This window comes from Rhinoraja longicauda, chromosome 15, assembly GCF_053455715.1.
Source record: "Rhinoraja longicauda isolate Sanriku21f chromosome 15, sRhiLon1.1, whole genome shotgun sequence".
Taxonomy (NCBI): domain Eukaryota; kingdom Metazoa; phylum Chordata; class Chondrichthyes; order Rajiformes; family Arhynchobatidae; genus Rhinoraja; species Rhinoraja longicauda.
This window is the reverse complement of record NC_135967.1, coordinates 28,502,327-28,525,883: the sequence shown is the minus strand read 5'-3', so window position 1 is coordinate 28,525,883 and position 23,557 is coordinate 28,502,327. Positions and strand designations below refer to the sequence as shown.

Here is a 23,557-nt window from a genome sequence, read left to right as displayed (position 1 = left end):
CCAACTGCATTTCATCAGCAATGTGACATGACTCCTTATATCCTAGCACCTTTATTTTTAAAGATGTGGTAAATTGATGACATGCATTGTGGAAATAGTGGCCAAGAACTGTTTAGTTCAGCACTATGTGATAGAAAATAGATTTCCTCAGAAAGAATGCAATAAGGACCATTTCCAGATAAATTTTCATCACTCCAGAAATTCGCTAGGTGTTATACATCCAAATTAATTCCTAAGACAAGCATGCATCAAGTGAATTATTTCTTGTCAATTTTTTTTTCAAAGAATTACTGGAGAATTAGACCATGGCTCAACAAGAAATCATTCCTGGAACATCCACGCTGTTATTGATCTCAATTGGACAGGGGCTAAGTATGATAGTCCCATTTTACTTTCTAACTTTTGGCTTTGACTATCACCACAACAAAACTGGCATCATAGTCCACTGCTCTCACCTCCTACATCGGGAAATTATTTGTACTGACTATCGATTTGCAGTCATAGAGAGCAAAATTGGCAGACAGAACAGGCAGGTGCACAATAAGGAGAGAGGAAAGACCAGTGGTTGAAACTGTATTTATTTCAATGCTAGAGGCTTAACAGGTAAAGCGCATGAACTCTGGGTGTATATTGGCTTAGGCGTCTAGTTTATTATAGTCACAACAGAAATAATGCGGAGAAAAGAGTAAGACTGGAATCGCATTGTTCCAGGGGAATAGATGCTATAGGTGTGATTGAGATGCTGGTAAGAGAGGAGGTGGCTTGCCTTTTTGATCAAGAAGGACATTACTATAATGCGCAAAGAGTATATTCTTGAGATATCCTCCAGTGAGGCTATCTGGGTAGAACTTTGAAATAGGAAGGGAATGATCACTTTGATGGAACTAGGCAGCTTGGATTAGAGGAGCAAATGTGTAGGTTGATTGCAGATACTGTAAAAATGATAGCATCATAGTCACAAAGTCATACAGTGTGGAGACAAGCCCTTCGGCCCAACTTCCCCATACCAATCAACAGGCCGCATCTACACTAGTCCCACCTGCCTGCATTTGGCCCATATCCTTCCAAACCTATCCTATCCATGTACCTATCCAAATGCCTTTTAAACATGTGATAGTACCTATCTCAACTATTTTCTCTGGCAGCTTGTTCCATATAGCTACCATCCTTTGTGTAAAAAGGTTGCTCCTCAGGTTCCTATTCAATCTTCCCCCTCACCTTAAACCTCTGGTTCTTGATTCCCCTACTCTAAGGTAGGTGATTTCAACTTCCCTAATATCAAGCGGGTCTCCCATAGTGCAAAGAGCGTAGATGGGGTGGAATTTGCTAAATGGGGTCCAAGAAAGTTTCCTTGATCAATATATAGAGGCCCCCACTGTAGAGGGCACAACGCTGGACCTCCTCTTAAAGAATGAGACAGGACAAGTGACGGAACTATCAATTAGGGAGCAATTTGTGGCCAGTAACCATAATTCCCTTATAGAATTGTGTAATTATGGAGAAGGATAGCACTAGCTCGACAAAGACCTAAATTGGGTTAAGACGGATTTGTAGGCATTAGGTGGGAATTTGCAGAGGTTGATGGGGAAAATCTGTTTGCAGGTAAGAGGATGGTTGGCAAGTGTGCTACTTTAAAAAATATTGAGGCTCTGGTCAGGAAAAAGGAGGAATACATCCAATTTAGGCAGTTGGGATCAAGCAAATCACTCCGTGAGTATAAGTGTACGATTATGCTTAAGAAGACAATCAGGAGGGCAAACAGAAGAGTTGCTGCTTTACAGCGAATGCAGCGCCGGAGACTCAGGTTCGATCCTGACTACGGGCGCCGTCTGTAAGGAGTTTGTACGTTCTCCCCGTGACCTGCGTGGGTTTTCTCCGAGATCTTCGGTTTCCTCCCACACTCCAAAGACGTACAGGTATGTAGGTTAATTGACTGGGTAAATGTAAAAATTGTCCCTAGTGTGTGTAGGATAGTGTTAATGTGCGGGGATCGCTGGGCGGCGCGGACTTGGTGGGCCGAAAAGGCCTGTTTCCGCGCTGTATCTGAAATATGAAAAAAATATGAAGACATGAAATGGAGATGGCAACCAAGGCCAAGGAAAATCCCATGAGTTTCGACAGGTGTATTAAAAGTAAAAGGGTGGAAAGGAAAATAATTGCTCCTCTTAAAGATCAACATGGCCATCTTTGTGTGGACCCACAAAAATTGGGGGAGATCTTTAATGAATACTTCTCATCTATTTTAACTGAGGAGAAGATAATGGAAGCTAAGACATTGAGGCAGAGGTGCTGTGATCATATACAAACTGACAAAGAAGATGTATTGGTGGTTTTGAAGTGCATTAAGGTGGATAAATCTCCAAGGGCAGACAAAGCTTGGGAAAAAATTGCAGTGGCCTTTGCAGGAATATCTGAATCATCTTTAGCCAGAGGTGAAATTACAGAAGGCGGGAAGGTAGCTAATGTTATTCTGTCATTTAAAAAAGGATGCAAGGACAAGCAAGGAGATATTACAAGTCGGTGAGCCTGATGTCAGTGGTGGGAAAGTTGTTGGAGGAATTCTTAGGGACAAGATCTACCAGCATTTGGATAGGAACGGACTGATTAAGGATTGTCAGCATGACTTTGTGCATGGGAAATGGTGTCCTCCAAATCTGATAGAAGTTTTTGAAATGGTCACCAAGAGGATTGATGAGGACAGGGCAGTGCACATTATCAATATGGACTTTAGCAAGGCCTTTGACAAGGTCTCACAAGGATCACATGGAATCCATGATGAGCTAGCTAATTGGTTTCAAAATTGACTTGGACGGAGTTAAAGGGTAGTTGTGGAGAGCTCTTCTATCTGGTTGGAGGCCTTTAACAGGTTGAGTGCTGCAGTGGGGCATTGTCGAGTCAGCTGCTGTTTAATATGTACATTAACAATCTGGATGATAATATAGTTAACAATGTTATAAAATTGCAATTACACCAAAATAAGTAGTATAGTGGACAATGGCATTTGTACAGTGCAAATGTTACTTGTCACTAGACAGTCTCAGCCTAACTGTTATCTTGCTAGATTTGCTGCATTTGAGATTGCTTCATTTTTTTCAGGGTTTAAAATGATAATAAACAGTCCATTAATCAGCAAATCTCTTTTGTCATAAATCTTCCTCATTATTTGTCTCTACTTCCTCAAAAGACTAAAGTTCGGTATGTCTCCGGCAATTCTTATCAACTTCTAAAGATGCACCCTAGTGCACAACTTGGTTTGGCAACAGCTCTGTCTTAGACCATTAGAAATTGCAGATGTTGTGGATTTAGACCAGTCCATCACACAAAGTAGCTTCCCCCCCCACCCCCCAATTCACTCCATCTACATTTCACGTTATCTCGTGAATGCAGCCAAAATAATCAAGGACTATCTACACGCCGGTCAATCCCTCTTCTCCCCTCCCTCGTCAGGCAGAAGGCACAGAGCTTAAAAGCACGTACAGATTCAGCAATAATATCTTCCCCACTGTCATCAGACTACCGAACGGACCTCTCAAGAGCTAAGTGTGCAACCATGGTTGGTTGCACTCTTGCTTTAGCTTTAATGGTATAACACTATTACACTATCTATTCTGCACATTGCAACTTTTCTCTTTGCACTACCTGTTGTGCTTGTGTATGACTTGGTTATACTCATGCATAACATAATTTGACTGGATAGCACGCAAACAAAGTTTAACACTCTATCTTGGTACCATGTCAATAAAAAAGCATTACCAATATCAATAATGAAAGATGGTTAGGCTTAGGACAATGACCTGAGGAATTCCAGCAGCCAGTATTAAATCCCAGATCAATCAAAATGCTATAACTAAATCCTCATCTGTACATCAATGCCTTTTTGAGGGCAGTAACAAAATTCCATACAGTATTTCAAAGATATCAACTTTTGACAGATACTGGAACCTCAAAAGTAATTCAGTACATTTGTATTTCAAGTCAATTAACTTCAAATACAATTAGAGAAGAAAATGTATTATGCTAACTAATTCTGTTTCCATCACTCTTGATGTAAACTAAACCTTAGATGCAGGTGACTGGTTAATTGGTAGCCCAACAGTGACAATGTTGATGGCATTGTAGCAGTTTGCTACAATGTGAAAAAGTTTTTCAAGGTACAATTTACTCTTACTGAGCTTCGGTGTAAGCAAATTTGTTTGACGCAAAAGTAGTTTTACATAAATATTTAATTTAGGAAAGACTATTAAACTAATTCAACTCACTTTAATGTTCATGTAATTTCATTCTTGAATAAACCATAAGCTTATTTACCCACCCAAGTTATTAAATGTAATTGGACTGCATTAAAACTTTATGAATAACATCACTTAATGAACAGTTATGCATAATGCCAAGGATACCACTTAATTGAGCAAATGTGTTTTCATGGATGAAGTATTTGTTTCCAATTGACCTGGAGTGGTTATGACATATCCAGCAGTTTGCTTTGCATCGCTTTTGCTTTAACAATGCAAGAAAATGCCTTCAATCTGCTTTTAGTGATTGTATCAGAATCAGCATGTTTCAATCCACGCTAGCAATGGATTTAATTTACCTGCAATGCCAGCAAGGATTCAATTACCAAACATAAAATTCTAATTATAAAAATAATATCCAAATGAAGTATTCTCTAAACAATTATAATCCATTTATAACTATACAAGCAATGCAAAAATTAATTACATTGTGAATTTTACATGACATAATATTCATTTAAAGCATGGCTATTCATTGCAGTAAATTTACATGAAAATGTGCACCATGAGTAAAGCTAAGTTCAATTCATATAGCACCTTTTATGACCAAGGTATGTCCTGAAACTTCATGCAACTATTTTTGTAATTCTGATCAAACATTTAATCAGGTCACCTATTTTCAACCAAAGAGTTCACTGAAAGTGACTAAATAATAACGTGTTCCCCATTTTGTGGACAAGTGCTTATTTAAAGAAACAGAGATTAAGACTCATTCTTTGACCTATCATCCTTGTCATCCCTTTAAGCACCCAAGGTACACAGCCCCTACTTTGAAAACCAATCCACAAGACACAGCAGCCATATTGCATAAAGCAAAATCCAGAAATCTGATTTGAATGGGTAATTTGTTTTAATGATATATTTTGAGAAATATTTTTCGTTTTGAACATTGAAGTTAATTTTCCTACTCTTTTTGAAATCCATCGTGATATTTTTATAATCACTCAAGAAGGCAGTTGGAGCCTCAAACACATTGAAAGGCAGCATCTCCGAGAGAATACGGTGGTTTCTCAGAATTGCACTGCGAGTTATCAACCTAGGTTTTTGTGCTCAGGTCTCTCATGTGGGACATGAACTTTCAATCTTCAGATGTGAGAGTTCTTCTTATCGTGTCCACACATGCTAGATGTGAGAGTGATATCTCTGAATCACTGTTGACACATGTTGAAAAAAAACTATTAGAAATTTAAAATGCAATAATGCAATAATTTTGTTTTATTCACCATTAATTTTGGTTCATTGTTACCTCCCATTCAAGTGATCAAGTTCTCTAATATTGAAGGTTCTTTCCCAACTTAATTTTTCAGAACTAAAATTATTTAAAATAACTTATTTTTTATGAAACATACCCTGTAAAATCAAAGGTGTATCTATAATCTTTAAAAGTAATTCATTCCATAAAAAATGTTTAATGGAATTAATTATACAGAGTTGAGAGAAAATATTTCTCTGTCGAAGCAGGTCTTACCTGACCCAGAATAGCAGATATCAGGGAACTTTTTCCACTTCCTACACTGCCACAAATTCCTACCAGTTTACCCTAAACACAAAAGGAGCAACATTTACAAAGCATCCAGAACTTTTAAGACACTAACAGGCAAAGATAATATACATGCATGGTAGAATGGACAATGGTGGGAAAAGACTTCAGTCATGGCTACAAGCAGACCATCAGGAAGAAGAGAAATCCTCCACCAGTGGTGGAGGATTTACAATTAAAATGTGGTAGACAAAAAAGCATAACCAGTAGACTTGATGGGCCAAATGGCCTATATGACTCAGTGTCCAACTCTACTTTTGCACAAAAGATGTCTTTACAGATATATTTGTTACCCGAATAATTGCTTCTCATGGTGGGAGATATAATAGTAAAGATTTAAGAAGAGCTGCTGGAACACTTCCCAATACTGTATATTGAACTGTATAAATCCTTACATAAATTTAAAGAGGCCCTATTAGTTTTCAAGCAGCAAAGACATAGTAACAACCTGAAAGAGATGTATAAAGTAAAGAAAAAAGACTGAATTGTGGGGCTTTTGGTATATTAGTAGAAATAAAAAGATTACTAGAAAGTAGACATTCTCACAAATGATAGCCTTTCCCAACCACTAATATCAAGAAATTACACTATGCTTGTGAAAATCACTAATCTCATGATCAAACATTATCCTTTCTCATTTCGCCATTTAGAAATTGCCCAGCAAATATATTTAGAAACTTCATAAGATAAACTGCAGCTTCTATTTCATATTTTAAATTTTATGTGTGCCCATAAACAAAATATTGCAGATGCTGGAAATCTAAACAAGTGAGGCAACATCTGTGGAGAGAGCAACTGAATTAATGGGCTGGATCATGTTCAATACTCATGCCTGCACTCACCGTTCTGTACTCCAGCCATCTGGCCACAGCAACCTACTATGGCCATGTGGCTGCCGATGATATTGAAGTCACCTTTACATGGCCTCAAGCAGAAGAGTCCACATGGGGCAGCTGGGTTTCAAGTGAATGGTGACAAAGGCCTCACTCACTATTTTTAAATAATCTATCTTTTTAATTACGTTCAGTGAACCCATTCAAATGAATGGATCATGCTACCTACAAAGTATATCCAGTCCTTCATCTTAATAAATTGCAGAACATCTTTGGATTTAGTGCTTAGTCCAGGACTGGGCAAGAGATCAGATGTGTCTGCATCAGAATCCCCAGAACACTTTAATCTGTCATAGTTCATTAGTGCTAGGAGCCAATTGGCTCATCAAGTCTACTCCACCACTCAATCATGGCTGATCTATCTTTCCCTCTCAACCCCATTCTTCTGCCTTCTTCCCATTACCCCTGACACATTTAATAATCAGGTATTGGTCAATCTCTGCCTTCAAAATATCCATTGATTTGGCCTCCACAACTGTTTGTGGCAATAAATTCCACAGATTCACCACCCTCTAACTAAAGAAATTCTTCCTCATCTCCTTTCTAAAGGTTCATTCTTTTATTCTGAGGCTGTAGCCTCTGGTCCTAGACTCTCCAACTAGTGGAAATATCCACTCCTCATTCACTCTTTTCAGGCCTTTCACTATTCGGTAAGTTTCAATGAGGTTCCCCCCTCATTCTTCTAAACTCCAGTGAGTACAGGCCCAGTGCCTCAAACGCTCTTCATATGTTAACCCAATCATTCCTGGGATCATTCTCATAACCCTCCTCTGGACCTCTCCAATGCCAGAACAGCCTTCCTTGGATATGGGGCCCAAAACTGCTCACAATACTCCAAATGCGGCTTGACCAGTGCTTTATAAAACATCAGCATTATATCTCTGTTTTTATATTCTAGTCCTCTTGAAATAAATCCTAGCATTGCATTTGCCTGCCTTATTACTGATTCGACTTGCAGATTACAATCCAACCTCCCACCCCACCATTCCGTCTCCGCCACTCCACACACATTTTCCCAACCATCTCCCACCACAACAGTCAACCTATTTTCTCCTCCTCTGCACATCCATCTCCCATCCCTGAATTCCATGCTTCCCTTACCCCGCCTTTTTCCCATCCCCCAACCCCTTTCACCTATATACCCCCTTCCATCTTTACATTTCTCTCCGCTTCTTCTTTCTTTACCTTTTTGCCTCCTTTTCACCTCAAGCCATTCTCACATACTCCACGCATCTGCTGATCACCACCCCTCCCCTTACCTCACTTTTCTAGCTTTCTCTCCCCTTCTCAAATCAGTCTGAAGAAGGATCCCAACCCTATATGTCATCTGTCCATTTTCATCCACAGTTGCCTGACTCACTGAGTTCCTTCAGTACTTTGTGTATGTACACGATTCCAACATCTGCAATTCTTTGTGTCTCCGGTAGTTTAAACTATCTTTTTAAAAAAGCAATTGATTGACTATTGAGGTTGTCTTCATCCACAGGCTGAAATGTAGTGCACTTTCTAATCTGCAATGTTCTCTGACCAAAGAATTATAATCTGATTAATTTATTGTTGTAATAACAAATTAAAGATTGTTGACACAAATTGACAAAATGGTTTCACATTTTCCTGACCATACCAGTCAGATTGATACAAAGGAACAAAGGTTTTGGGAATGAAACTATATTATTGAAAGATTACTAAAAGTTATGATCTATCTGACCAGAATTAAAATAATTGTTCCCTTCTTACTGACATATCAACCACAGGCTTTCATTACCATGATATAATAAAGACGGTATTTATGTTTGCTAAAAAATTTTGAATTCAATTACAAAAATAGGTCTCTATGTTCCAAATGAAAAATTAAAACAGCATAGGAATCCTGAAACTTAACATTTTGAAAATATTATATATGTATACCAAGAGTCATGTGGTCATACAGTGTGGAAAGAGGCCCTTTAGCCCAATTTATCCATGCCAATTAAAATGCATGATTCAGGCTAGTATCTTTTGCATTTGCTTGACCCATATCCCTCTGAACCTCTCCTATCCAGTTACGTGTACAAATGCATTTTAAAAATTGTTATTGTATCTGCCTCATTAACATCTGGTCGCTCATTCCATTTTCCCACCACCCTCTGTATGAAAATGATGCCCCTTAGATCCCTATCTTTTCCCTCTCAAATTAACCTGTGCCTTGCTGTTCTTGATGCTGCTACCTTGCGAAAATGATTCTGTGATTCGCCCTTTCTATTCCCCTCCCCTCATGATTTTATACATCTTTATTAGATCACACCTTAGCCATCTGCATTCAACAGAATAAAATCCTCGTCTGCCAAATTGTTCCCTATAGCTGAGACACTTGAGCCCTGGCAACATCCCCTTAAATCTTCTCTACACCCTTTTCATTGTAATGGCATCTTTCCTACAGGAGGGTGACCAAAAGTGAACAGTTTCAGAGAACTATGTCCTTATACTCCTGTAACCCTCTATTCTACAATACTACCCAATGTCCTACCATTCACTGTGAATGTCCTACCTTGGTTTGACTTTCCAAAATGCAACACTCCACAGTTACAAAACTCCATTCGCCATTCCCTTGACCCATTTCCCCAGCTGATCAAGATCCATCTGTAAACACTAGAGACTGCAGATGCTGGAATCTTGAGCAAAACGAAAAGTACTGGAGGATCTCAGCAGTGGTCCTGACGGAAATATCCCCTGTTCATGTCCTCCCCACATGTTGCCTGACCTACTAAGTTCCCTCACACTTGTGTTTTGCTTAAAATCCTGTTGTATTTCTTGATAACCATCTTCAATGTCTATGGTACCATCTGCAAACTTACTGATCATGCCTTACACATTCTCATACCTGTTTGACATTTAAGTTGATGTGATGCAGGGTGGCCTGGCATCTGGGCTTTGGAGATGACAAGTTAACGTGTAGGCTGTCATGATCAAATTGCAATTTTGTGCCATGCAACAGATGATCATTTTGTTTGACAAGTGAATTTTCTGAGTCAGCTTGAACATAAAGATTCAACTTTTTCTTCTCCATCCCTTTCGCCTTCCTTTTTTTAATCGTCTTCACATCATCCTTGTTTGAATCTGCTTTTCTCTCAAAGGAAGAAGTACTGCTGCTGTCCCATGCCAAGGTAGCATCACAAAATTCTATGTCATTATGTGAGCTAATGGGCTGTTTTCTTACAACTTCTAGTTCTTCCATTAAAAGTAAATGCTATAGAAGTGAGAAAAGGGAACAAATTTTGATCAAAGCTCTCGCAGTTGCTAAAATATTATCAACCTTCTGAATTTAGTACTTGAGGAGATTGTTTCCAGAGTTAATGTGCAACATATCTTACATTTTCTCCAAAAGCAACAGAAATAGAAATAGGTATACAAAATAGATTCAGGTATAGTTTGCCAATTTGCTATTCCCCTTCCAATGAAACACTGGGATTTATTTCCAAAGCTACGGAATTCAAAAGTAGAACAGGACAGACTGAATATATTGCACTGAGTACATGCTGGTGTTCACACTATGAAAAAGATACAGATATACTGGAGGAATTGTAAAATGAAAAGTTACAATGATAGGACCAGAAAGAGATTATTGATATCAGGAAAGATTGAAAAGGTTGAAGCTTTTTCCCCGTACATGAGAAAACATAAAACAAACCTCACTGAGGTATTTCAAATTATTAATGGGTTATGTAGGGTGGATTTGAAATGTTTCCACTTGAGTTGAAATCCAAAACTCAAGGCTAAAATGCAATCATTGCAGATAAATCTAACAAAAAAATAAGGTGAAATGTCTTAATTTCTCATGGTCAGAGTGTAGAACTTTCTAGCTAAGGAAGCTGAGGAAAATAATTTAGCATCTTTCAAAAGGAAACTACATGAAAGAAAATGGTATGGGACACTGAATTTGATAGCGTTTAAAATAAATTACAGTACTTTGATAGCCGAGTCATATGGAATGAAAGAAGTTTGTGTAAGCATATAAATACCACAAGTCTAATTTGGCACTGAATTGCTATTGTCTTGTATTATTCAGCATAATGCTATTGTAATGTACAATAGTGAGTTCAACCCAAATGAGAGCTCCATATTATTTTCTGTGGCGCAGAATACCCTACAGATTATGCAAATTACAGAGGAATTTGTTGACAAATTCATGATTGGGTTGAGATTTAAATCTTACATATTTAAACCAATATGTTCATTTTAAGAGGGATTATGGGGACTTCAAATGGACAAGACAAAATTGACTTAATTTTAAGGTAATGGATAAAATGGACAAATTTGTTCATGCATTTACAAAATTCTGATTTGCAAGCTTGGCAATTCTTTATATTCAGACAAGATATTGGCAGTATCTAATGAAAGCCTTTTTTGGCAAAACATATGGTCTAATATTAACTGCTGATCAGCCACAAAATACAGCTGTTTCAGTCAACAAATACCGTTTTAGTCAAATTCATTAATGTTTGTAGAAAATGCCTTACTTTCAATCGGTAAATGGTTTTTAGACTGGAGTCTTTAATTAGTAAACACTTTCCACCATTCAGTAAAGAAATGTATTTTTTTATCATTTAGCAGCAAAGCCACAAAAATGCATTAAAAATGTCGGGATACCTTTACAAGTCAGAGCAGGAGGATTGTGTAAACATATAATCAGGTTTTTTTTAATCAATTATCCTCAGGGGAAAGCAGACAGCTGAATAAATAGCTGTGGCAAAATAAGTGAATTAAACACACTTTGTATTATTTTGTTGGAGATTCTCCTTTCTCAAAAGGCATATTGTAAACACAGCTACATTTGGAGAATTAAAACAACCAATTAACATTATAGATTGAGTTCTATGATATATGTGCGGGGTGTACTGGGCATCCTCAATCACATAATCTTTAATTCATCATTTGCACTACAGTTGGAGATGTATCAGCTGTGGCTCAGTGGGCATCACTCAAATCTTCCAGTCACAATTAAATCTTATTCGAGCAATTTAAGTATAAACACAATGCTGACATTTTGCTTCAATACTGTGGTTGTGCTATGCTGTTGGACGCATCTCATTTGAGAAGTAATAGCAAACTTCATGTTTCCCTGCTACAAGTATACATTTCCTACCAAATAATGCTACAAAGGCAGGAGTGTGGTTCTTTCTACTCTTGAACAGTCCTTTAGGTTAACTTAACTAGATGCGACTAATAGATTCAGGGATAATCAACGTTATCAATAAATATCAACGTACTATCTGAACACCTGTTTTAGGTGTCTTAAATACGCTACAACATTTGCAAGGTAAATGAGTATTTCATTGGTTCAAAAATTATACCTTAAATCTGCCCACAGCAACAGATGCCTCTGACAGGGCTTTCACAGATATGGGTGTAATTTTCAAGGCAAAGGTCATTGCATTAAAGATTGCAACAACTGTAAATGCCTATATAAGTAAAGAAAGCAAAATTAGAATGACTAAAAATATAGAAAATGCTGGAATGTGGTAATCATGCAGTATCCAAAAAAGCAAAACATATTGATATTTTAGATAGAAATTTCATTTGAACAATTAGAATTAATGTAGGTTAAAGGCTTAATATTCATATTGATGATGACTTTTAGTCACAAAATAAACATGGTAAATCTTTTATAAATCAATGTTCAAAATGTACTAAATACTTTAAATTATAGGTGGATCTGTAATCTGGAAGAGAAGGACTGCTTCCCAACTGGTAAATTTCCAGTGCCAAACCCCAAGGCCAAAAATTGATCAAACAGTCCTCCTTTAAGTAGTTCCAAAATATGGCTTTCTTGTGCAATGAGGCTGCTTCTGTGTAAGTGGCCCACACCAGTAGTGCATGAAAATTACGGTAGTGGCATCCAGGTATTTGCTAGGATGCTGTGCATGTGCATAAGGGCCTCCTAGCATTCAGACTTTGAATCCAGAGGAAAAGACATGAAAAAACTTGGAGATGCTGACTTGCAAAAAAAGATACAAATTGCTGGAGTAACTCAGCGGGTCAGGCAGCTTCTCTGGAAAACGTGGATAAGTGAAGGTTTGGGTCAGGACCCTTCATCAAACTGATTGAAATGGGGGGACTATCTATAAACACTGATGTAATTTCTACATGATGAAACCAAAATGTATAAAAATGGCCTTTATTAAAATCCGACAATGTGCACTTTAACCACATGTGATTTTTTCTATTACAATCTCAAATTGTGGAGTACAGAGGCAAATAAATAAAAGATGGGTCTTTGTCCCAAACATTAGGGAGGGCACTGTAGTTCAAAGATCTCCAAAGACCTCACTCTAGCTCAGCGGTCTCCAAACTGTGGCCCGTGGGCCACGTCTGGCCCGCCACGAGATTTTATCCAGCCCGCAGCAAGCACGTTCCGTGCTGCGGGTTCTGTGGTAGCGTAGGAACTTTTTTGTTGGTGGCCTATATGTATGGTGGTTTATTGTCACTTGTGCACTGCACAGTGGAATTATTTTAGCATAGATCACATGTGCACAAGTCACCACCATATTTTGGCGCCGTTTACAAAAAGTCCAAAGTCGGGTCCGCGCGCTGGATGTACTGGAGCAGTTCCTGATCCAGGCGAACCCCAGGCTGCTGCAGGACCTCCTCCGTCGCCCTCGACTGGCTCGGCCCGTCGATCGACGTCCCTCTCCTCGCCCAACCGACGGCCTGTGTGTCCCGGGGAAACGCCTTCTGCAGCCGACCTTGCAGGCGCTGGAGGCATTACCCCTCTCCTACATGCAGCTGCCTGACCTATATGCAGCTGCCGACTTAATAATAATTTTTATTTTTAATGATTTCTTAGCGGAGTGCCCACCCGTGAGTCACTGCGACGGTGACACACATGTGGTCACTCCGCCATTATATCATATATTTCTATATTGTCTGCATGCCCACTGGTGGTCACTGTATTTTTTCTGTTTTATAACTAATTGTATACCTACGGTATATATATATATATATTCCAACATTTCAAGCCCTTTAAAAAATTGAATATTATTAATTTGTTACCATATAAACCTCATTAAATTTATAAAACTGACATTTCTTTATTTTTTCCTACGCCCCGCAAAAATGTGCCAAATATACAATGTGGCCCTCATGCTGAAAAGTTTGGAAGCCCCTGCTCTAGCTGATGAGAGGACCATTCAGTTGCCTGATAACAGCTGGGGAAAAAACTGTCTCTGAATCTGGAGGTATGCATTTTCAAACTTCTGTACCTCTTGCCTTATGGGAGAGGGGAGAAGAGGAAGCGACTGCGGAGCGACTGGTCCTTGATCATGCTGGTGGCCGTGATGAGGCCACATAAGGTGGAGATGGAGTCAATGGAAGGGAGGTTGACTTGTGTGATGGTCTGGGTTATGTCCACAACTCTCTGCAATTTCATGGGGTCTTCGATGAATCTATTCCCAAACCAGACTGTGATGGATCCCATTAAAATGTTTTCTATAGAGCATCTGTAGAAATGGGTGAGGGTTGTTGGGGACATGCCCAACTTCCAAAGCCTTCTAAGGAAGTAGATGCATTAGTGTGCTTTCTTGGCCATAGCTTTGATGTGGCTAGTCCAGGACAAATTGTTGGTGATATTTATTCCTAGGAACTTTACTTTGACACCATCTCTACTTTGGTGCCATCAAACTTTTCCGGGGTGTGTGTACTACTTCACTTACTGAAGTCTATCACAATCTCCTTTGTCTTGCTGACATTGGAGGAGAGGTTGTTGAGAAGAGTTGTGAATTGTGAAGCCAGAGGAAGGAATCTAGGGGGAGGGAAGGAATGGTTGTGAGACCAGGTGGGGCACAGGGGAAAGAGGGGAAAAAAAGGGTAGTGAAGAAGGGGGCGGTGGTTTGGTTAGCTACCTAAAATGAGAGAATTCAATGTTCATACCATTGGGTTGTAAGCTACACAAGTGGGGAGTTAAAATGTTTAGAAACTCGGATATCCAGTAGGCCCTGGTGGACTAAGCGGAGGTGTTTGGCGATTTGCAGAACACATGACTTTTTTCAATCACATTTTATCATAACTAGGTACATAAACATTATGTTATGGAATACAATTCATGTGTCCATGACATCTCATGGTCTTCTATTCCAGAACACAATGCTTCACCGATATATTTGAATTTTGGCTAAGCCCTCATATTCCATGGTAAATCTAATAGCCTTAACCATGCATCTGAAATGCTTTCATGATACAGTATTTCCGTTTAATAGAACTATGATTGTGTTTACCTGTGCTGCATTTAAATCATATCCCATTGCCATGTGGAGTGTGAATGTGCAGCTACTGGATACAACAACCACAATTGGAGCAACTCCAACTGTGATACTCTGCACATAACCTGCTTTTTCCAAAAAATGTCTCTCTCTGCTTCTGATCACTGCAAGGAGAAATGAATATTATCATGGTTTTCCACATGATCTACAAAAACTGTTTAAATCGTGAGGCTTTTGAACATCAAGGAAAAGGTATAAAATTATGAAGTTAAGACTAAAAGGGAAGTATAGTCAAAATGTTGTTTTAAATCAAATATAATAGACATCTGGAAATAGAGTAAATGGAATATGAATTTTAATTTAATGGGAGGGATACAGTTTTAAACATTTAAAAAGAGGCAGATGTTGAATAATGAATGTTGTCCTTATTGTCCTAAAATATCATAATTTTTACATGAACAAGAGTAGACGTTTTCTCTCAACCATTTTACAACTGCAATCAGACATAGTGCTGTTCAACTTTCTGTGAAAACTGAAAGCAGTAATCAAACCATCTAACTTCTTCTGTATTTTTGTAACAAAATGTGAAAGGGAATTGATAAAGATCTTGAAATGAATTTAAATCCCATCCTCTGAGGTTGAGAGGAGATACAAGGAACTACAGATGCAAGATTTATAAAATTTCACCAGTATCATCTAAAAATATTAGATTTTTACCATACAATCCAAATTCTCATTATAACATCATGGGAATTGGGTCTAATTTTCTGGGTTATTAGTCATTGTTTGTGGATTACTAAATTCCATAGATAGTCAGTACATAAACATTTGTATATGTATTAATTCTGTAAAAAGATTTTTGATTAATAATATTCAAGTTTAACAGGTTTTACTTTAATTCAGAAGTAGAAATATCTGACTGTGGAACATATTGATGTATTTGGTTTCAAAAAAAGACACAACTGTTGGAGTAACTCAGCAGGTCAGGCAGCATCTGTGCAGAAAATAATTTTTAAAAATAGGTAGTGTTTCGAGTTGGGACTCTTCAGAATGATTGTGGTGGTGGGGGTGGAGAAAGATGGAAAGGAGGAGGGGCATGATAAAGTATGGCAGATACAGGTATGGGGGGGAGGGGGGGGAAGTGGGGGGGGGGGGGGGGTATTGATAGGCAGATGTTTAGACAAAGGCCAGATATGAAAAGACAAAAGGTCTGAGATATGGGTAGAAGAGTTACGAATTGTGAAGCCAGAGGATTGCAGGTACAACTTGACAAAGGCCAGAGGTGTCACCCAGGCATAAGTGAAACAAATGACTGACAGCAGATATGTCAGTTATTAAATCAATGAAGCCTATTATACCAATAAATATGCAGCTAAGCCAGACATTTATGTTAAACCTGTTAAAGCTAAATATCATCAATCAAAAATATTTTTACAGAATTGATACATTGTATACATATGTTAATATACTGACTATCTATGGAATTTAGTCCTCCACATACAGCAATTTATAACCCAGGAACTGAGATCCAAAATCCCACGATGACATAATGGGAATTTGGATTAAATTTAAAAATCTAATATTAAGATATTAGCAAAAGTTGTAAAATAAAACCCATCAGGCTAATTTATGTTGTTTGAAAAAGACATGTGATTCCAGTCCCACAATAACACCACTTTGCCTTATAATTGAAATGTACAATGGTCTAACATGCCACCCCTTTATATAAGACAGCTAGAAACCATTAATAATTGGGCAACCTTCCCACAGGCACATACTATGATTATTGGTTATCACATTGAACTTACAGCGAACCTTCTCAGCAAACAGTTTTTCCCAGGTGTACATCTTAATGAACTTCATGCAGTTTAGAATTTCATTCATCAGCCGCACACGTCTGTCTGTGACTGCAATACATTGCTTCCTGAAATAAGTTGTCAACCTCGACATAAACATCTAAGAAAACAAGAGAAAGATACATTGCCTGTCAAGGTTATGTCTAGGAGTGAGCAAAAATGGTGAATTCAAATGCAATAAATCATTGTGGGTATCTTTTTCCAACCATATGTTCTCTTCACAGGCTTAATTAACACCATTGCCCAAGATTGTTGCAACAAAAGCATAGGTGGGTAAGAGTGGTAATCACAAATTTAGAATGATCCATGTCATCTGTCGCAATAAGATTAATCCTCAAACAATATCTGACAAGTGAATAACTACTCAGTGTGAACCAAAAAAAGAAAATGCTGATGAATAATAAGCCTGCCTGTATCTGAAACAAGAAAAGACAAGTTAATGTTCGTGATCAGGATTTTTACAGAACTGAAAAAAAATCGAGTGAACACGTATTTTATTAAATTACGAAAGGGAAAGTGACAAATTGGAGACAAAATTTGGTTAGCTGCAGAAAATAAAGGGTAATGTTTGATGGGTACCTTGTGATTGGAAGACTGTTTTGAGTGGGATTTCACAAGGCAGCACAGTTTACTCCAGCATCTGGTTCCTTCTTACACAGTATACTCCTTCCCTTGGTTATTGTGATTTATGATTCAGACTAAAATGTAAAGGGTATGATAAAGACGTTTGCAGATGATTAAAAAAATGGAGAGAAATTCTTCAGAATAAAAATATACCGATGGTTTGTAGAAAGGAACTGCAGATGCTGGTTTATACCAAAAATAGACATAAAGTGCTCGAGTAATTCAGGCAGCATCTCTGGAGAAAAAGGATAGGTGATGCTTCAGGTCGGGACCCTTCCTCAAATTGGCCAATGGTTTAGTTAGCTCAGTAGAAAAGTGAGATTTAACCCACATAAGTGTTGATGAATTTGAGAAAATGAAATAAATTAAGAATACAAATAAACTGAATTACATATGAGTGATGTGGAGGATCAAAGCAACATAGAAATAGCTCAACAATCCTTAAAGATGATTCAAAATCTTCATAGAATGCAAATTCAGGGATGCTGGAAGTGTGAGTAACATTAGTAAGACCACAGCCCGAGTACTTTGTCAGGACTGAAAACACATTATAGGAAAGATGTGAATGCTTTAGACAGGATATAGAGGTGAATTATGAACATCATACCAGGATTGGAAAATTGTACCTCTGAGGATTGGAAAAATTTAGACAGAAGAGACTGTAGATGCTGGAATCTGTGCAAAAAGTGAGTTGAACTTGAGTTTCTCTAACACTTTGTTTTTTGGAAAAGTTCAGGATGTTTTCCTTGAAACAAGTAATAGTGAGAGAGACTTAATTGAGATCATTAAAACTATGATGGGCCTGGATAGAGTAAATGGGACAGATGTATTTCACTTGGTTAGCAGACCAAAAACCAGGATGTGCAGATTTAAATAGTTGGTAAAAGGACTAGTTTATAGTTTAAAGATACAGCATAGAAACAGAACCTCCGACCCACTGACCACGCTGACCATCAATCAAACATTCACACAATTTCTATGTAATCCCATTTCCACATCCGCTCTCTACACATTAGGAGCAATTATACAGAGGCCAATTAACCTACAAACTGGCAAGCCTTTTGGATGTTGGGGGAAATAGGAGCACCCGGAGGAAACCCACATGGTCACAGGGAGAAAGTGCAAACTCTACACAGACAGTACCAGAGGTCCGGATTGAACCAGGGTTTCTAGGGGTGTGAGGCAGCAGCTCGACCAGCCGTGCCACTGTGCCACCCACTGGAATGGGGAAGAAAATATTTTTCACCCACAGGATCATAAAAGTCTGGAACTCAATGCCTGAAACAGTGAACTGGTTCCTGTTTGTAGGAGTCTTTGTAATCTGCATGGCAAAAAATGGTCACATAGTAACAAATGTTTGTGCATCAATTAAAAAAATGTTAATCAAAATCAATGACATTTTGAAAGTTACATAACATTTATAATTTTCCTTTCTTCTTATGTCTGACACACGCATACGTATGCACTTTCTGCTTGGAGCTCTAGCCTGAATCCTCAGAGACAAACAATTTACAAATCCATCCATCCGCTAATCTGCTGATCCAAACGTTCTCCAAAATACTCACGTTCTGATAGAGACAACAAAGTGGCGTGTCAAACAAAACATACTTCCCAACCTGACTATAGAGCCTAAGCTGATGACACAAGAACACAACTTCCAATAAAGAAAGCCCCTGTACGGCCCCCTGACTCCAAAATCCTGAGCGGCCAAACATTCACCCCATCTAGTCCGCCTACTGATCTCAGCCCATTGAACATCTTCTATTTCCGATCCTCTCCACTTTTCTCCAATTTACCTCCGTAGCTCCTACCTATGATTTCCTTCCCCATTTGTGCATGACCCAACCCAGGTCTCAACCTATTAAGGCTGAGAGTGAATCTGTGGAGTTCGTGACAGGCAACAATGGACCACAGAGAGAGCGATCTCAAACCAAGCAGACATTCTAATACAAATGTTCTGACCTGTTTCTGTATTAGTGGAAGAAATATTCAAGTAAATAGGAACAAATAAATTGAGCCCCAGATTTAGTAATCAACTAGACCAAGTGGACCCGTTGGGCCCAAACCCCTCCTGTATTGGTGCAACACCCTCTCCTCCCCCTCCCCTCCCTCCTCCTTCTTCCCCCCTCCCTCCTCCCTCCCTCCCTCGGAGACAGATTTAAACGTTAAAATAAGAATAACTTAATAAATATAACACCGATTTCAATGAAACCTTCAATTAGTACCAAAAGGATGACGGCGAGTAAGGTGGGCTTAAAATTGTCATGCTATCGTGTACCGTTTTGGCTGTAGTTCAGGAACAAACAAACGAGAGTTTTAATATATGGATTACATGCATTAGGTCTGCTGGTGGATATCTCATTATCCATAATTAAAAATATCCAACATCATTATATGATAAAAGTTAAAAAAACAAAATCCTTCCCTATTATCAAAATAAACTTTATTCATTTAGACTTTGGACTTTACACTTTAGAGAAACAGCGCCGGGAACAAGCCTTTATGCCCACTGAGTCCACACCGAACTGCGATCACCCCGCACACCTGCATTATCCTGCACACTAGGGACACTATACAATTTTTACTAAAGCCAATTAACCTACAAACCTGTACGTCTTTGGACTGTGGGGGGAAACCGGAGCATTTGGAGAAAACCCACACAGTCACGTACAAACTCTGTGCAGACAGTACCCGTAGTCAGGATCAACCCGGGAATTTGGCGCAGTATGGCAGCAACTCTACCACTGCGCCATTGTGCCGCCCCACGACGATTTCGAAGGAAGAGCAACAAAACTTGAAAAAACAACATAAATGTAATTTACATTGTTCTTTTATTTTGAAGTAATGGCGCATAACTAGGAGGAAAAAGTAATTCCCATCTTGTTTTCAGTATCACATTTTTACTCTGCCGCTTAACCAAAATGTTTCAATATTTTTGCTGAACAATTGGAAATGTCAACATGCCTTTAATGCCAAATGCGTCTTCAAGTTAAAGAGTGGGGACGTTGGATATCGTTCAAATTATGTTTTGAAAGGATTCAGTGCTTACCAGTAATGGATAGATAAGAATGAAGACAGCAGATCCCAGCAGAGCAGTAGGGCCGAGAAACAAAGCTGTATAGATAATTCCTAGCATGGCAACAAGAGGACCTCCTGTCAACATGGAACCCACAGAGGCCGCTTCAAAGAGACGTTGTCCGTCATTTGAGCAGATGTTCACCAACTAAAAGAGAATGAGAAGGTAAATGTTAAATGTTGTAATGTCTAAATAAAAATATATTGTATCAAATAAATTCGGAATGGTTGCAGCAGAAAAAGATGCCAGTCAACCCACTGTTTTAAGTTTTCTTTAGTAAATGCGGTATCGCCCCTGCTCTCGTGGATAACAAACAAACACGCCTCCTATCAGTCCCGTAGTTCTGCTCTCGCTCCTTATTCCTCTAGATGGAACAAGGATTGAAAATCCTGTCCTTTCACCTCACCAGCCTCCACAACTGAAACATAATTCTCCGACATTTTTGCCACCTTTAACGAGATCCCACCACCAGTCACATCTTCCCATCCCCATCCCACACCGCCTCACACAAAGACCATTCCCTCTGTGACTCATTGGTTTACTCATCCCTTCCCACACAAACCACCCCTCCCAAGGTACTTTTCCCTGCAAGCATAGAAGATGCAACATTTGTCCCTATACCCCCACCCTCACATTCATCCACAGACCCAGCTGTCCATCCTGGTGAGACATATGTTCATGTGCACCTCCTCTAATCTGCATTCAGTGTTCCCGATGTGGCCTCCTGTACATTGGTGAGATCAAGTGTAGACTTGGTGACACTTTTGCCGAACACTTGCGCTTAGTCAGCATAGACCTACTGGATCTCATGGTTGGTAACCATTTTAACTCCTCTTCCCATTTCCATACTGACCATTTTGGCCTGGGCCTCTTCCAGGGCCAAAGTGAGACCACATGCATGCCCTCGGGCCGACAGCTATGGAGACGGTTGCCCACCTCTTCACAGAGTGTGGATTTGCAAAGAGTCTGGAGAAATTTGCAAGGGTTCTAAACAGCTCCTTTACAGAGAACTCTGTAATTTATGGACTGTTCCCAGATACGCTTGAGAGATGGACATCAAGTGCTGCTGGAAGATGATCAACTCGGTGAAAGACACTCTTTGAATGCCGGAACTTTGTTGAACTCCCAGCAGAGCGAGATGTCCGGGCATGTTGTCAGGGAACGTTGCCGACTGGCCCACTTCAGACCACAGGAGTACGTGCTGAGGAACGTACTGAAGCTTGGTGCAGCCAACGCCAAGGCTTTGTGGGGGGGACCGCAGTCTCGGGTCCTTCGTTGCTGGACATTGGGGGGCAGGGTGAGGTGGAGACACGCCTCAAAATAAGGGAAGGGATTTCACGCCATGGGGCCACATGAGTGACAAGGGTGTGGGGTAAAATTGTGTGATATGTGTAAACACTATGTGTAGCCTCCGAGAGTGTCGGAAGAATTTGTTGCACAGTTCCTATATTGTACATATTTTTTAGTTGAATAAAGTTTATTTTGATAAAAGATAAAAAACAAAAAAGAGTGAGGCCACATGCAAACTGCGGGATCTCCTGGGACTCGTCCTCCCATTCCCATACTATCCTTTCTGTTCTGAGGCTTTGTCCCGTCCCCTCCCTTGACATCAGTCTGAAGAAGGGTCTTGACCCGAAACGTCACCCATTCCTTCTCTCCTGAGATGCTGCCTGACCCGCTGAGTTACTCCAACATTTTGTGTCTACCTTTCTGCTCTGGGCCTCCTCTATTGTCAGAGTAAGGCCACACATAAACAGCATCTTATATTCCGCTTGGGTAGCTTACAACCTAATGTTATGAACATTGAATTTTCCAATTTTTGGTAAGCTACAAACAATCCTCCCCCCCCCACCCACCCACCATCCTTTGCCATGCCCTACCTGGATTCTTTCCCATTTCTCCATCCCCCTCCTCCCCCCCCCCGCCCCCCTTCCTTCCTCTAGCTTTGCAATTCGCATCTCCTCTATCCCTATTTTACATCTTATGTCTTTTCATCTTTGGAATTTATTCAACCATCTGCTTATCAAAAAATAAATGCTGATTATCCATTCCAGAATGTGTCTGTGCAAAATAAATTGTCACATCATTTTGGTTCTTTTGCAAATCAATTTCTATTCCATTTAGTAGTGGATAGGATGGATCTGTAAATTGTTAGTCTCCAAGGATTCAGGGTAAAACTCCAAACAGAATGTGTTTTGTATGTGTGTGCGTGTGCATAAATACCAGGCATAAGAAGAAAGGAAAATAATACATTTTATGTTACTTGCCATATGTCATTGATTTCCATTTACATTGTATTTGTGCCCTGTTCCAAAGGGAACATTTTATGTACACTGTCAAATACGCTCATTATTTAAAAACTTCGATCATATCTTCTTGCAACCCCTTGAGGAGAACAATCCCAGCTTCTCCATCTATCCACATAAGGGATGTAATGCTGAGGCTCTATAAGGTGCTGATCAAGCCACATTTGGAATATTGTGAGCAATTTTGGGCACCATATCATATCATATCATATCATCATATATATACAGCCGGAAACAGGCCTTTTCGGCCCTCCAAGTCCGTGCCGCCCAGCGATCCCCGTACATTAACACTATCCTACACCCACTAGGGACAATTTTTACATTTACCCAGCCAATTAACCTACATACCTGTACGTCTTTGGACAATAGACAATAGACAATAGACAATAGGTGCAGGAGTAGGCCATTCAGCCCTTCGAGCCAGCACCGCCATTCAATGCGATCATGGCTGATCACTATCAATCAGTACCCCGTTCCTGCCTTCTCCCCATACCCCCTCACTCCGCTATCCTTAAGAGCTCTATCCAGCTCTCTCTTGAAAGCATCCAACGAACTGGCCTCCACTGCCTTCTGAGGCAGAGAATTCCACACCTTCACCACCCTCTGACTGAAAAAGTTCTTCCTCATCTCCGTTCTAAATGGCCTACCCCTTATTCTCAAACTGTGGCCCCTTGTTCTGGACTCCCCCAACATTGGGAACATGTTATCTGCCTCTAATGTGTCCAATCCCCTAATT

General features: G+C 39.4%; 1 protein-coding gene across 1 annotated transcript in view; it reads right to left on the bottom strand.

Annotated features, from left to right (window-relative positions):
• LOC144600383 (ATP-binding cassette sub-family C member 5-like) overlaps positions 1–23,557 on the bottom strand; it is a 92,988-nt gene that overhangs the window by 48,637 nt on the left and 20,794 nt on the right. Inside the window, exons 6-11 of the mRNA XM_078411964.1 lie at positions 20,489–20,662; positions 16,768–16,915; positions 14,975–15,123; positions 12,056–12,163; positions 9,586–9,951; positions 5,761–5,832 (exon numbers count right to left, since the gene is read on the bottom strand). Coding sequence (XP_078268090.1) covers positions 5,761–5,832; positions 9,586–9,951; positions 12,056–12,163; positions 14,975–15,123; positions 16,768–16,915; positions 20,489–20,662 — 1,017 coding nt within the window. The remainder of the gene's footprint in view (positions 1–5,760; positions 5,833–9,585; positions 9,952–12,055; positions 12,164–14,974; positions 15,124–16,767; positions 16,916–20,488; positions 20,663–23,557) is intronic.